Source organism: Gasterosteus aculeatus, chromosome 2, assembly GCF_964276395.1.
Source record: "Gasterosteus aculeatus chromosome 2, fGasAcu3.hap1.1, whole genome shotgun sequence".
NCBI lineage: Eukaryota > Metazoa > Chordata > Actinopteri > Perciformes > Gasterosteidae > Gasterosteus > Gasterosteus aculeatus.
Genome location: NC_135689.1, coordinates 15,236,865 through 15,252,837, shown reverse-complemented (window position 1 = coordinate 15,252,837; position 15,973 = coordinate 15,236,865). Strand labels below are relative to the sequence as shown.

The 15,973-nt window shown below is 45.9% G+C and overlaps 1 protein-coding gene across 2 annotated transcripts in view; it reads left to right on the top strand.

The window, feature by feature from the left end:
• Positions 1-15,973, top strand: part of sema3h (sema domain, immunoglobulin domain (Ig), short basic domain, secreted, (semaphorin) 3H) — a 124,074-nt gene that overhangs the window by 2,399 nt on the left and 105,702 nt on the right. For both annotated transcript variants that reach the window (XM_040193327.2, XM_040193326.2), the window contains exon 2: positions 13,906-14,060. In XM_040193327.2, coding sequence (XP_040049261.2) covers positions 13,906-14,060 — 155 coding nt within the window. The remainder of the gene's footprint in view (positions 1-13,905; positions 14,061-15,973) is intronic.

Sequence of the window (15,973 nt, the reverse complement as noted above, 5' to 3'; positions counted from 1 at the left end):
GTGCGCTCTCTGTGGGAGCTCCATGTTGTGGTCATTTCCCTTCCCATCACCACGGAGGCTTTTCTCAGACACAGGGAGGAGATCGTTTTTTGTCGGGGAATGGCTGTAACTAGAAAGGGATTTCGGGCCCGCTTAAACACTTTGACGACCGAGGTTGTCGTATAGATACTGAACGTTTTGTTTTCCTTCATCTGCTGACGTCATAGCAGGAATCCACTGTAAAAAAAGAAGTGGAAAAAGCATCTCAAACTATGTAGTAAAGCAAAGACACCAAATGGCAATATTTGCAGTTAAAAATCAGTAATTCAATAAACACGATAACATACGGCATAATACACAAAGCAAGAAAAATGTTTAATATAAGAAAGTAGTGGTCATTTAATCTGACAAGAAACGTCCTGCCTTGTATCTGCTATCAGGCAGAAAGGGAGACACAGTTTTTGGTGCATGGAACCTTTGGGTTGCTTCTACTTTTCTGCAGCCTGCACATGGGCACAGAACATAGGAAGCAGCGCCTTATCTTCAGAAGCATCGGGCTGACAGCTACCATATGAAAATGAAAATTGACAGGGAGAACATAGGGGATACGAGACAAAAGCAATAATGTAGAGAAGCAACTGCATTCAGTCGTCTTTGTCTGCAGCGTAGACGTTATTGATTGTTTGTAGTTATGCGATGAGTTAACTGTTGTCCATCACCCCACAGGAAGCTCAAACCCACAAATCCCTGCCTCAATGGTCCATTAGCTGTACAGGTCACGGAGACGACCCACAATATGAATGGAGGTACAGGAACATCAGCGAAAACGCGCGTCACACGAGACAAAGGCCTCTGAAGCCGCAACGCTTCGCCGCTCAGAGGCCTTTGTTTGCAGCACGGAGGGGGTTTCCTGCCGTGTGTCAGAAAGTATTGTCCATTTGGAGAGCAAAGTGACCTCTCTGCAACCCATCACTACACTTTGAAGGGGGTTCAAAGGGTGGGGCCCTCCGTCACCAGAAACTGACTGGCTTTGAGCCATCAACCTCCAAATCTTGAGTCTTCAAAGTCACAGAGTCACCAGTGAGGACGGCCTTGATTATAGATTTCTTTTTAATCAAGATGGTACAGCTGGTGGCCTCGGGGTGCTGCGCCACTGACGATCAAAACGCGCTCCCTTCTACAAACGAACATCCGCTGCAGATCTCAATTCCCTCGGGCCGGACCCCAAATTCCACCGAGTCGGACTGTAGCGGCGTTCTGCGGAGCACGTAGGAAGACCCCCTTCCTTGGGTGCAGTATTGCTTTTGATCTTGCTGACGAAATGAACGAATTGCTTCTGGATTCCTCCCTCTGGGCTCTTCTGCACTACGGCGGCCGCTTTGTTTCCTGCTGCGTCATCCTTTTGAACCTCCCCGAAGCACCGATAGCGGAGATGGTTTCGACCCATTGACCTCCAGGTGAAGGACACAGCACGCTGCTGTCGACCCCCCTCAGATGGGTCTGGCTTAGCAGCCCCAAAATGTTGCATGCACTTTTCTTTTCTTTTGTGGACACGTGCAGCCCCATTACCATTAAGTGTGCACCAGTGTCTGCCTGGCTACCCCCCCCCCCCCCCCCCCAGCCTCCCCCCTCTCACCCAGCAAGTGGTCAGAGTTGTTAGTCTCTCAGGGGGAGAGAGAGAGAGAGAGAGAGAGAGAGAGAGAAGCCCTTTGATCGTCTGAGACGTTTGTTCCGATGGGTGAAGGGAAATCACACTGACTGACCAACGTCATACGTTAGGAAAAGGTAGCTTGGAATACTCAAATACATGTCGGCTTACCTCCTGATTTATTCCAGGTACTCACTCAAACGCCATGTGGTTCACATGCAGGAGTGGGCTAACTCACACGTTTGTCTTTATTACAGATGGCAGTCAGAGATACCATCTTTGAGATACACGAGTACACCTGAACAAACACATTCCCTTAAAAGGGAATGAAAAAGATTCACCGTCACAATCACAGAACAGAGGTCCTCTAAAGGCCTCGGAGGACGTTTGGATGCTTTATTAAGTCAACGCCTATTTTCCCACGTGTAGACCTCATGTTTTATTCATACACCATTGACTTGGTGAATTGGTTTGCCAAGGACGTTTAACGTCACCGGAGAATATCTGAATTGTATCATCATGAGTTGCTTTTTCACGAGTGGAGACAATGGCTGTGGCTTCTGACCTCCACACTGCTGATTATATGTGGCGGTCGTGATTCAGGCTAAAACCTGTCCTCCTATTTCCGCCAGTGTCTTTCTAGACTATTAATGTAAATGCAAATGAGTCCTTTTTCAATTGTCTGCTATTAGCATGCAAATTGCTTAGTTTTACCAAACGTTGGATTAGCTCATCAGCGTCCAGATGCATGTTTGCTCATGTGCAAGTTTGTAAATGTTCAATTTCGATGTCCGCAGGGAAAAAAGGTGCTACGCAAATAATTGTTGTTGTCCACGTGAAAAACCAGCCAAGAGACACACAAAACAGCAGCTGATTAGGCCACCGTTGGACACAACTTAAACAACTTTAATCGCCTGAAAAGGCAATTATTTGTTAGTTGTTCTTTCTTTTCCCGCTCAGTCTCCAGCCCGGCGGAATTGCTCTGACCTTAAAGACGTTGTTGCTGTCCTAGTTCGGAAAGCTAGAACTTCACCACAAAACTCAACTTTGAAATGTATCGTACGATGTTTTTGAAGTGTGAGAAACAGGAAACACTGATGCCTCTGGTCCGGTTTTCTTTTCTCATGTAAAACACAAATCTCCTTAAGAGGTGAGACCTGGTCCTTTGTGTCGGTCGTACGTCCTCATTCACTCTCCCCAACCTCACCTTTGTCTTCTCACTGTGCACTAATAAAGCCTCGGAACGCCCTCAGAGTGATATTACAAATCAAGGGACGTTTCATTATTCATTTATTCTTTCAGATCCGTTGCTATCTAGGCCAGTGCTTTCCAGGCTCAGGGCTGGGATGTTGCTGAGATGTGGATTTCACTGGGACGGTTATCTGGCACAGAATCGGGTTATTCTCGATTATTCATTTTAATGGAGGCAGTCCCCAATGCTAGCGCTGCTTGTCACCATCCAAGTGAACGTTTGCTGTTTGCTCGTCCCACTCATTAGAAAATGCTCAAGTGAGGCGGACGCTTTCTTTCTCCAAGACGTTAGTCGGGAAGTTGTTAGAATACTAATCCTGCCCAAACATGAAATACACCTGTAATCTGTTTTAAAAAAAATACTTTAGCCTCCTTTGCTGTTTGAAATTCATTTTCCACAATATCCCGGGGGGTCAGATGACATGTTCTCGCAACAAAACTCAAGTCCCTTATCAAGACATGAAAAGGGGTGTTTAAGGGTCTCGGAGCTCGAGGGCTTTCTCCTCTGGACAGAGATGGCGAAAGGAGTCGAATTACACCTCTGCTTTGGCAACAACACACCCTGACAACAGTGGACGCTAAATTCCCCCCGAGAGGTTTCTCGTGTTAATATCAGAGGCTATCTTTAGTTTGAACCCGTAATTAAGCAATAAATCCACAAGCTTCACATTTCTTCCATTTCCCTCAAGTGTTCATTTGCTCCATTCTGTTGTCAACAATCTGGAGCTTCTCACCTCTCCTCCGTCGCTCTTACTGCCCGTCAGCATTTCGCTTCAAGACACACGAGAAACATTCGCCCTCCTGCCGCTCTGTTGCTGTGCACTTTATTTTACGGGCTAAGGCCAAAGAAATATATAGTTTTACCGTATCAGAAAGTTTCCGTATCCCAAATCTGGATCTTCTCAGCTTTGTGAGTTTCTCTGCATTCCTTTCACTTTAGCTGCCTGAGGAATTTAATCCACAAAGACACAGTTGACTTGTTAGCTGGAGGCCTGAAGAAGATAGGATCGACCTCGCTAAAACCAACTCTAACCAGTAGTTTACCTCATTGGCAGAAGATGAGAGACGACTGGGGATGCAGATGTCTGGGAAATATAGGAAAATGGCAACTTCTAGACTGCAGTCGAGCCTCAGCTTCCCGCTACGTGTACGCTAGACATCTGATCTTCAACCCCTCGGTGCGAGCGACCTAACATTCCCATGGCTGCATCCACAAAAAAGAAACCACAAGAATTGAGAATCAAATTATTGGGGTTTCTGTCTGTTTTCACTGGTGGAAACATCAGACGAAGTCAGACTTCCTTTTCCTGTTTAAACAGAACCAGGACTTATCAGAGGGGCTGTACAGTCTAAAGTAGAGTATTATATTGTTGATTGTATGATATAAATATAAAAACACCAAAGACATCGTGACTATCCATAACCTTCACAGGACAGCGTCTTGATTATGGCCTGTTTCAAAGATTTAGAGATGTTATTAATGCCTCTTTGCTAGAAGAAACGTCCACAAAAGCAAACGGAAAAGCTTTAAAGTGGAGCCACGGGGAAGCAGCCACAGGCAACGTGACGACTGCAAGGATTTTTCACTCTGACGGTTCGAGGATTTCAACCTAACTCTGGTCCAGGCCTTTGAGATTGACTCTCCTGAGATCAGTGTCAGTGCCCATGATATTTTTACTCTGGGAAGGTTTCACTCTCACAACTTACCGGAGCAGCGTTATGAGAAAGCATCAACCTACCAGCATTGTTCTGCACACGGCGCCTCCCACACGCCGCCGCTTGTTGCTGTGTTGAGCGTGAAGCAGAGAAAACAATGCGCGTTCTCGGTGAACCTTTTCCTGGTCGAATAAAGACACAAAACAAACACGGCGACCCGGGCCGAGCAGTCTGATGATGATGATGAATAATCATACGTACTGAGGTCAAAGGTCAAGCCGGCCACGTTCGCCTGGCCTGTCGGTGACACAGTCCAGACGCACCTCGCCTCTCTGTGTTTGGCTATAATGTTTCTGTGTGTGTGTCTGTGTGTGGGCACATGTGTTTGAATATTAAAGGAGATTTGAGTCCATGTGGAACAGGAAGAAGCAGCAGGTATAATCAGTTTGTGTGGATGTGAATGATTGAATAGCGCAGGAACCCGACCCGTAGTGCATGAAACCCAACGGGATCGCGCGATGATCCTGACAAGCTGCCGGGTACATCAGATTACGAGATGTCGTTGTGGAAGACAACGGATTCTGCGACACAAAGCACCAACGGAAAGAAAAGCATTTTCTTTTTTTTACATTACTGGTCCTCAAAATTTGCCTCTCTTGCCCGATCGTATTTGCATATCATGAAAGTGGCGAGAGATCGCGAGCGAGAAGACATCTGATCCGCCACCAACTGGCAGGACGTAAATGTAGTGTGATCTGCTGTATGTATGTGGGCACGTGTTAGAAATGATTTTGCGTGTGTGCCTCCGCATGAGTGCCCATCTGTGTGCCTATAGGCTTTGTTCCCATGCTTCCTTCTGGCCTCCCGCTGTAATTGCACCAGTAATTGGTGAAGTGATAACCCCATTTCCACAGGAAATGTGCCCCCGGTTTCCCCCCCCTCGCCACCATCATCCCCCCCCTCCGGTGGTGCAGCCAGCAAAGTCCTCCCCCTGGGAACGTGGCACTAGACAGCTAAAGTTCCCTGGGGTTTGGCTAGCAGACGGACAGACGGGCAAAGGCAGAAAGCAAAGTACGCACATGTGTAGCTCACATGTAGGACGCTGTGCAGGCCGTGTGGGAATAATTGGAAGATGAATGGTGAATTAAGCTTGTGCGCGCGTGTGTGTGTGTGTGTGTGGGTCTGGATCTAAAGACGAGGAGAGCTCGCTGTAAAACACCAGGAAATAAAGGGGTTGGACTCCCACAAGTGAGATAATGGTTGGAAGGCAGACTCTTCTTCTTTCATCATTCCTTCTTTCCTTTGTATCTCATGTGTCATATTTCGGGGCGCCGGTTGCAAACTCCGGCAGGGCCTACGGCCCCTTTTTGTTAAACCTGACACGTGTTGCAAGCCCTTCACTCTGTTGGCAAAGTTTCATTCCAGAAACTTGTTATTGCACATGAAGGTGTGGGTATATGGCGTGCTAACCGAATTAGCCCGGAGAGTTCTGTCTCGCTGCTTCCCTCTTCATCGTTTCTGGTGCCGTGACGCCGTCGCACCTTCGCTGCGCTGCCGGCCTCCACAGTCACACCGAAGCTCACAATTGGCCGCGCAAGCGTACATGGCGGACCGGACTGAGAAAAGGCTGTGGGGTTGAGCTTAGAAGGTCGACACACAGACATCTTTCCTGGCACTGCACCTGTGAGATCATTGATTTTTATTGACCTGGACTCACGCCGTAAGATTTTCCCCTTTTTACATCTTATTAACCATAATCCATGTTGTGTGTTGCAAATTTAATATAAAAAAGGTGTAAAGTAAAGACACATGTAAGACACACCATAAAGTATTTCTGGATCTTTCTTGTGACACTTACAAACCCGTTTAGCAAAAAAAACAAATCTGCTGAATCAGCACCGGCCACACGCTTTATTCTTTTCCTCCCGGCTGACCTTCAGCCCTGTTTACCTGCACGGACACTATTATAATATCACTATATTGTGAGCAGGTGTGTTTGTTCGTGAGGAGGAGCGCACACAGATGCATTGTTGTCTGTGTGTCTGTGTGTGTGTGTGTGTGTGTGTGTGTCTCGTGCAATGCAGGAATGTTCTTAGCTGTATCACACGCCACACATTCTCTCTAATCACATCGACGTCCATCAGAGCTCCCATGACCAGCAGCCTTTAATCTAATGTTCACCACGGATAAAAATATCCACCACTGACACACACACACGCACATATGAATGGCCAGCAAATAAACCAAAACAGACACTGAGGCGAATTGTGAGCTGCAGCTGCTTGCACCACTGGGAAAGAACCATCCAGTGACACACATATTTCAGTGTGTGTGTGTGTGTGTGCGTGTCTGCACTAGTAGGATTATGTCTTAGCGTTTCTGTTCTTTTGCGTCTTAAACTTCTCCGTCTTTGATTCCCGGTGACAGGAGTCAGAGGCCAATTGGCCCGGATCAGAGGTCACGACCCTCGTTGACCCTGCTGTCAACCTGGTGCTGATAGGAATGGCTGCACTCAGCAGGCTGGCGTGTGTGCGGCAAGTCTGTGCATGTGTGCAGAGAATGAGCAGTTTGAGCGGTTTTCATGCAACAGGAAAAGTCTTTTTACCAGGATATTCATTTCTACAATTTCCACAGCACCGGTCAAAAGTTTGGACTCTCTTTCCCATTGAATTGAACGAGCAAATGAAATTCTTTTTATGGAGTTCTTATAAGGCTGAATGAGATCAATTAGGTGGCTTTTGGTTCTTATGATAAGAGTAAAACTTTACTCTATCTTTGTATCTGTATGTAACTGTATCTTTACACTGTATTTTGTTGAACTTTTGACACCATCAGATATAAAAAACAAGTGTTTTTTTTACTGCTTTTTGTTTTACTCTTTACACACATCCACTGAACTGCTACCACCACAAGACACAGAATTATAGGCAGTCTCAAGTAAAGCTAACAACAATGCACAAAGTCAAAACTCTTTCAAAAGTGCTGTTTCCAGGAAAGTCAAAAAAGAAATACGATAGCTTGAGGATACAATGATAGCTATAAAAGAAGTAAATGTTGCCTCTTGTATTGTATTCTTTGTTATTCTTTAATTCAAACCTGCCTTTCCAGCAATATAAAGTGTCTTTGGATAAATTTCGGCTTCATGTTCTTCTCTTTTTGCCACATGAAAACTGACTATTTTGGTGTCAGCTGGTTCCTCCAATGCAATTTGAAGCCATTTTTGTTGTCATTTAGAAAAATAATCTAATTTCATTCAGAGTTTCTGCAAAGGCGGCGGAGTTGGAGAACAGAAAACTGCTGCGTCGATAAAATCGACACAGACAACTGCTGAAAATGGAACTCACACTTCAACTTATAATCACATTCTTCTAAACGTATATAAAAAGCGTTCACTCAGAAGTTAGGGGGCACTGGCTTGAATTGGTTGACCTGCATCGACCGTGTTGTGTAAAGTACGATGATTTATTTAATCTTGGCAGGAGTGTTGTTGAATGTCGGTCGTGATAGAAAGCCAAGCGGCGGAGCACAGATAGCGCTCTTTGTATCCTGAAGTACCTGGAAATGTGTGTGGTTGATGGTGAATGAATGAATGTGAGTCTGTGTTTGTGTATGTATGTGTGTGCCCCCCCCCCACCCCCATTAACTAAATAGCGTTGATGTCTTACAAAAACACGCCATTATTTCAAAGTCTGTATTTTAGCCAAAACGTTGATGAGCGGCGCGGACCAAATCATTCATCTGTGTTTTTGTGAGGCATTAGAGGTGTGTGTGTGTGTGTGTGTGTGTGTGTGGTGGTGGGGGGGGCAAGGCCAAGAGGCACCCCTCAACACACCACACACCCCCCTCACAAATTATGTCGGCATGGTTGCTGTTTCCAAGGCAACTGTCCCAAGAGTGAGGGTGGGGTGGGTGCAGCTGGTGCTCCTCGACTCAGGCAGGGGTGTGTGTGTGTGTGTGTGTGTGTGTGTGTGTGTGTGTGCGTGCGTGCATGATGGAGAAAGGAATGTGTGTTTTCATACTGAATAAGAGTCATTCATCGTTGAGTCAAGTTAGGAGATCGAAAAATTCTAAAAATTCTGTTTATGTGTGATGGTTAGTAAAGTATGAAGAATTTGTATCCAAACCATGAGATTTGTGTGCGTGTGTGTGTGTGTGTTTACAAAACCACTCTCGGTTCCCCATTCTCTTGTTCTGCATGTCATCCTCTCAGCGATAATGCTGATTTAAGGCCCTCTAAAGTGAGGGTGCAAACCAGATTTCAGCATGTCTGGGCCAATAAGATCTGGTGATGCTGACAGACGCTGAATGTCTCTGGTGTTTCCACTGCAGAGGTGATTTCACGTTTTATTGAATTAAGTGAGGTCATGTGGCACGCACACTGTAATTCAGATAAAGTGCCCGACGCTTCAGTGGGCAAATTAAGCCACGAATTCCACCAGGAGTTAGATTCCCCGTAAAGAGGGTGACGCAAACGTCTCGTCTTCAAATGTCTGCTGTCAGACTCTCTACACAAAAGACGTTTCACAGCAGAGAAAGAGCAGGTGTTGTTGTTACAACAATCATAATCACACCATTGCAATTAAGTCTGCTGTTTCAGTTACGGCTCTGCTCTTTATCACTCAGAATGAGGTGGAAAAGGTCCACCGGCAGGAAGACGTTTTCCTTTCCGTCCTGATATCAGGAGGACGGGGATGTCAATGAGACAATATCGAAGCCTGTTGTAAAGTACAAATGATGAAGTTGATGGCGGCCTGATTGCATGCTAACTCCAGCTGGCTGCTCAGCGAGACTCATAAAATATGAGGTTTTTAGAAGAATCACTTTTAAGAAACAGTCCCAATAGTCTCCCAAGTATCCGAGTTACATCGCCAAGGCTCCCTGCACGTCCTTCATACAGCAGGTTGGGTTTGTGGAGGAAGGATGAGTGAAACGATACAATAATGTCAGAGTGAACAATGGATTGTTATCTGACATTTGTCTCTGTCGGTCGATGATGTGCAGCGATGGTTTTGCTTCCATCATTTCAAGTGTGAATTGGGGAGTTTGGGGTTTTTCGGAGACGCTGCTTGAGCCAAACAAGCATTTGACAAAAAAACAACAGAATTGCTACGATTCTGTTGACTTCATTGTGCTGCTGATGCACCCGCCGGGACTAATGAAGCCCAAATCGGAGTGAGGCTGAACAATTTGCCTCCCTGCCCAATGGCTGAGTAACAAAGCACCCTGTAGCTAATCAGCAGGCATTTCCCACCGCGCTAAACTATTTCTTTTTGATGTGCCTTTAGTTTGCAGAGCTTTCTTCTTCTCCTGTAATTGTTTCTCTTTCTCAGGAGATCTCTCCTTGTTTCCATGGAGCCATGCCTTCCTCTCTCCTTACTCTCCTCCTATTTCCTCTGCGCTCGTCCATCTCTGGTGTTTTTTCCGTCTGACTTTTTGCCCTCATTGCAGTTGCCAGCATCTTCATCCGCCATTTTTTCCCCTCCTCTTCCCTCGGGGCTATGCCTTTCATTTTTCCTCTTCTTCTCTGACATTTTTGTTTACTCCTCTCTTCTCCGTCGGTCCAATTATCATTTCTCACCCTGTCATCATTTCCTATTCCCCCTCACTTTTGCATCATTTTTCATCTGCCAATCCTCTGTGCTCCTCCTCCTCCTCAATCCACCTGTCTGTCTATCGCTCTTTACTCTCTTAATACAATATACTTTCCCCTCACGCTCTCCTATGCGCTTCGCCTTCATCCTTCTCCCCCCCCAGGCCCTGTCATCGCAACATGGTTTTTGCAGGAGCTCTGTCTTCTATCCTCATTGACCTTTCCTGCCAAATCCCCATCCCTCCCCCCTTGCTGCTCATCCATTATCATTGTCCATCAATATGTATTAATTTTTTCATCAATCAAGATGTCTTTGCCTCTGTTCTCCCCTTTTGCTCTCCTCCGCCCCAAGACCCCATTCTCTCCTCACCTGTCTATCATCGTGTCATATTTTGACATTTTGCCTATTCTCATCTCGCAGCTGTCTTCACCCATCAGGCCGTTTTCCCGTTGTTGTCACGTTGCCGTGTCATTTTTCCCGTACTCTCTTCCTCCTCCGCCCTATTTTACCCCACTCACAATTACTCATTGCTTTTAGGCGCACGGTGGGAAAATGCAGATGGAAAGGCTTCCAAAAAGTATAGTTAAATACTATGGACAGAGAATTCAGCAAAGTTTGATTTTTCCCAAAAGAAAAGCCGACTTGTAATATTTGGTTCTGTTCAGATTGCATAATTAAACGGCGGATAGGAGCTGTAAACAAAAGTCACATGGGCTCACAGCATGGAGCTTGGTAATTGGGCCGAGTGGGGGGGAACCTGTCACCCCACCAATGTTAAACACTTTGATGTTTGATGAATCGGATGTGATTCAAACAAATCAGATTTAATTCCCTGCACATTTAGTGAAGCCTGATGGACTTTCCCGCACTCTCTTTGTGTGACGGCGGTTCTGAATTAGACTAAAGGAACTCAGGCTGTAGAACACGTGATTGCAGCACCCGCTGTTACTTTACTCAGGGGCTTCTGAAGACATGTCTGAACATTTGGTGGCATCTTTAGTTACCAGAGGGAGAAAATCCACATCCGTTGGATTGTGTGGAGCTGAAATGAGGTATTGGGAGTATTATAGATTACCTGTTGGTATTTACCTCCACAGACTCCTTCTTCAGCTCGCAGTGGTTATTGTGCAGTTTGGTCCAGATGTAAGTGGGGTTTATCTGAGAGGAGCATAGAGTCCTGCTCTCTCAGGGGTCTGAATGGTCTTATTTTTCAGTCAGCGTGGTTACATGGATTGGAATAACTGGCTTAGTCGGACTGAAATCGAATGATCCGTTTCGTGTAAACACCTTTGTCCGACTATGTGCGGTCCGACTACGATCCGACTAACACCCCTGGGTAACTCCATCCGATCCAGTTGATAGTTCGACTATTGCAGCATGTAACGGTGAATCGGATGAGGAACTGGACGTTGCGTCTTTGCGGATGCTTGAGATCCCGACGGCGTCTTCTCTCCGTTATCAAATCAGCCGATAGCGCCATTCGCATTCGCTGTGCTCCTATTAACATCATGCACACATAGTAGAGGGATGTAGCTTCACCTTGCTCTCCGCTCGCCATCTTTCTCCTAATGTTGATCTTGTTGTTGTTGGTTGTTGTTGGTAGTGGTGAAGCGGTCAAGCGGAAATGGCTGTTTCACAACTAGTTGTAATGAAAACAGCGCCACCTATCGTATCGGGTATGACATGCTTTCGGCCAATGATTCGATTTATTCACTGCCATGTATATTGGGATAATAGCACTTGCCCCGAAAGACAGCATAGTCCGACTAAGCAGAGATTCCAATTATACCATCATGTAAACACACTGACTGCTCATTTGAACACACTCAAGTGTGTTCAGAGTGAATCCGCCGTCCGTCTCTTTGACTTTGTATTTCATGTGCAGTCTGTTATGATTTCACGGCACTTCTTAGCAGTCTCGTCTCATTTAATTCTTAGTCGCTCGGGTTTAAAAAGGCTCCAGCACTTCAACAGTGTCCCACTTCTCCCCACTTCCGCCGCTGTTCACCTCTAGACACATTTTATTCATCTAGAAGTCGCTTCATCTCTTCTTGACTCTTCTCAACCAACGCCTGTTTTTTCTCCCCGTTTTATACTAAACCCAACTGCCAACTGGCGTGTGCCATATAAAGAACAGATACAGCAGGGTGCTGAAGGTATCGAGAGTCATTCATTACTTTCTCTCTTAGATCCCACATCTGTTTAGTCAGCCATGGTTGAGATAATTGCCATGTGTTTGGAGAGGAGAGGCTGTGTGGCTCATTTGTAGAATGAGGGGAAGCCAGAGCGATGTGTCAGCAACGGCATTTGTATTTTGATGGATCTTTGTTGGTTGGGTTGTAAATGTGGTGAACAGAGCAGAGGTACCGTGAGAAGAACTTTGTATTGTTTAACCCTTTAGTCCTTTACATTTTATCAGTCCGGACGAAGCGCCGAGAGCGTCGTCAAAAGGACTTTACCTACTTTTCTCTCACTGTTTACTTTTGCTGTTGATCCTTACATACGTTGGTTTTCAGAAATCAGTGAATTTCTCTTCCATGCCTTTTATTCGTTGTCTCCTGAGTAAGTCAGAGAGGGACGGCTTCTACGTTTGAATGATTTATCCTTTAGCAAAGATGCTCATGCTGGAAGATATTGTTAGTAATATCGACCAGATTTCATGGTCTTTGTTCTCAATCCGTATTTGGCTTTTTGAGAGCCCAACGATAACAACGTCATAAATTATCTTATAATAAGAGCGAGCTGACGCAGTGGAAGATGATAAATCTTTCAGAGCTTCTTTAAATCCAGCCCTGAGTGAAGCAATATTGTGTGCTAAGGCTCCAATACACAACATTGTATGTTAATTTGCCCTTAAGGTTTGATTGGAAAAGTAGCTCCTCTGCCTCTTGTCCTGTTGGTATCATTCTACCAACAACATCGCACCACCACCTTCTCCACTTCCCTGCTGCCCTGCCTTCTGCATTTTAAAGTTTAAACTGTGTTTTACGAGCTCTGTCTCTGCCTCTCACTGCTATTTACAGCTGCCAACGTGTGAAGCCATGCCTGGTGCTGCTTTCAGGTCTATATGTTTTAGCTTTGTGTGCCGATGCCAAGTCCAATCCACTGAAGAACTCTTGGCGGTTCAAATATGAATGTTAACACAAGACAGATGGACCTGCGATTCTTCCATAGTTTACACGGAGCAACAGAGTAATCATTTAAAAAACACTCAAGCTGCGCGCTTGTTATCTGTGGTTTCAGAATCGCCCGTTACCGTAAAATCTGTGCGGAGATGTTGGTCTGTAACTGTGTGTGCATGTGTGCGTTTGCTATTCGCATAAGATACGTTACAGTTTATTTTGTTTGGTTTGGGTGTCCGGCGTGATAACAGATGTGAAGCTGCGAGACAAACAACAGACGATTGTCCATGTGGTAGATAACGCCGGCGTGTGTCCTTGACCAACATGACAGTTTATCTCAATGTTTGTCGGTTGAAACATTTTTCTTCTGAGCTCTGCTCAAAAGCTCTGAACATCCACCACTTAAACATCGTGGGCATTTGGAAAAAAAGAAGAAAATGATCTGTGCAAATGTGAGAATGATGTCATTCTCACATTTGCACAGACACGACAGTCAGTAGCAGAATCAGAATCAGTTTGCACATTCACACTCATTCAACTGTCTAGAAAGTGCATTTTATTTTCATTCCCCGCAGGTCCTCTTCCAAAACCGAACAAGCCCTTCGTCAACATTCGCTGAAGGTAAATCCTTCTGCGTTGTCTTCCTCTCCTCTTTCAGAGCTCATTCAGAACGGGCGCCTGCTGACGCTGCCCCTGGTGGCCGGGGACCTGCACTCCCTTCTGCCCGACGAAGACGGGAAGCGTCTCTACGTGGCCATGAAAGACAACCTGCTGTCTACCAGCCTGGACGACATAACGCAGAACCCACGCAAGGTTAGAGACGCATACACACACTCTGTGCTGTACGACACAAACACACAGCGTACAAGTTCATCCTTGATGAACGCCTGGAGATAGAAAACATAATAAACACGTAACCACCAAAGCCAACGCAGCGGATTCAGATAACTCCTGTGTCGGGGCTTTGATAGGACTAATTGCTGATGATAGGAGGAAGAGGAAGTCCCACCCTCCGATCGCTTATCTCCCTCTAATTCCCAACTCTTACTACAGAAATGCACAACTTTTCTTCCTCAAAGTGAAATTACAATACTTTCCTCTCACCCACTTTGTCTGTCCAAATGTGTTGGTTGGTTGTAGAATGCGAGCGCGTGCTAGAGGTCTAAACAAAACACTTGAGGCTTATTTGTACTCCAAACCACGACTCAGACACCCTGAATAAACCTTTTGTTGATTCATTGTTGTTACTTCCAGATAGATAGAAAACAAAGTCATGAGGTCCAGTCGGATCACAAACTATTTCGGCACATTTCACACATTCCTACCTCCACTGTTGTCCAGGCTATCAGCCGAGCAGCAGAGGGAACTTGTGTAGGCGCTGGAGACTGACTGAGCTTTTAAAGAAGAACAGCCAGAAGTTGGATGGAGTTATGAACAAAGGCAGAGACGGATCACCTGCACGCCACATGTATTCTTAACCAAGAGACACAACGAAATGCGTGTGGACTGTCCATGAAATATTCAATTTCCCTCAGCGCATTTTTGGTGTGTAATAACGGGCATTTTGTGGCATCGACAACATGAAGCGTAAAACCCCTGAGGCGCAGCCCCGGCTCGGCCCCGCCCGGATCCAGCTGGATCGATTCCTGCAATGCCACGAATTACACGGCGTTTCTCACATCGGGGTCTTCACAGGAGCCCCTGTCAAGAACCCGCAGCAAGTAACACAGAGACAGAAAATCTGAGTGGAAAACAGTTTAAATTGAAAAAACATCAGTGACCAACGAAATTGGTTAACGGGGCTTCAGGGTCACGGCAAGGACAGCGACCACGCTGCACCCTCACAACTCTGCCCCGTCGGATCAAATCAATACCCTCATCTGTCAGACGTGCACGCAGGCGCCTCAGAGACACCGACAGACAGACTGACTGACAGACAGACAGGTAGGCAGACAGGCAGGCAGCAGTCAAGCTGGCCAGCCACCCACTCAGCCGGGCAGTCGGCCAGCAAGAGGAGAGATAGTCATAGTCGACTCATAACTCCAGCTCCATGCTGGCTGTACAGTAATATATTTGTGCATTCAGTATTTATAGTCTGTTTATGCTCTTCCAGCTCATGCGCACCTTTTCCCTTGTGGTGTTAAAACCAGTCACGGTGCCACATTCCCTACATTTTATTTCCCTGCTGCTGACATTCAACGTTTCTCGCAGGTTCGAGACAAACTTACTCCTACTTTTTCTTCATCATGATTAAAGCCTGACAAATACTTGTATACACACACACACACACAGCGTTGCTGTCTCAATAAAAGTGATTTTGGCACAGAGAGATGGACACGTAACCCGGTTCCTCTGCTCCGTCCCGGTTCAGGGCAGAGTGCCAAACGTGACTCGGTTCACACGCGCTTTTCTTTGATCCGGCCAAAAACCCTCAAGGCATTCTTTCTGTGTGAGTCTACAGCTGGCAGCGCACATTACACAAAGGGTCACCGAGGGGTGGAGTGTGTTTGTGGCTCTGTGTTGCACATTTGTATTTTATTCATCCTCGCTACTTCTTTTGTTACCATTTCATTCCTTTCCTTTTCCCAACCGCAGCACAGACATTAGTCGTTCCTCGACTCTTTTTTTCCGTTTGACTATTTCCTTTTTTTCCTGCCATTGATTTCTATATTTCATACTCCTGACAACCAGCACGCTCTTCACAGAGGGGGGGGATTCTCATTTAC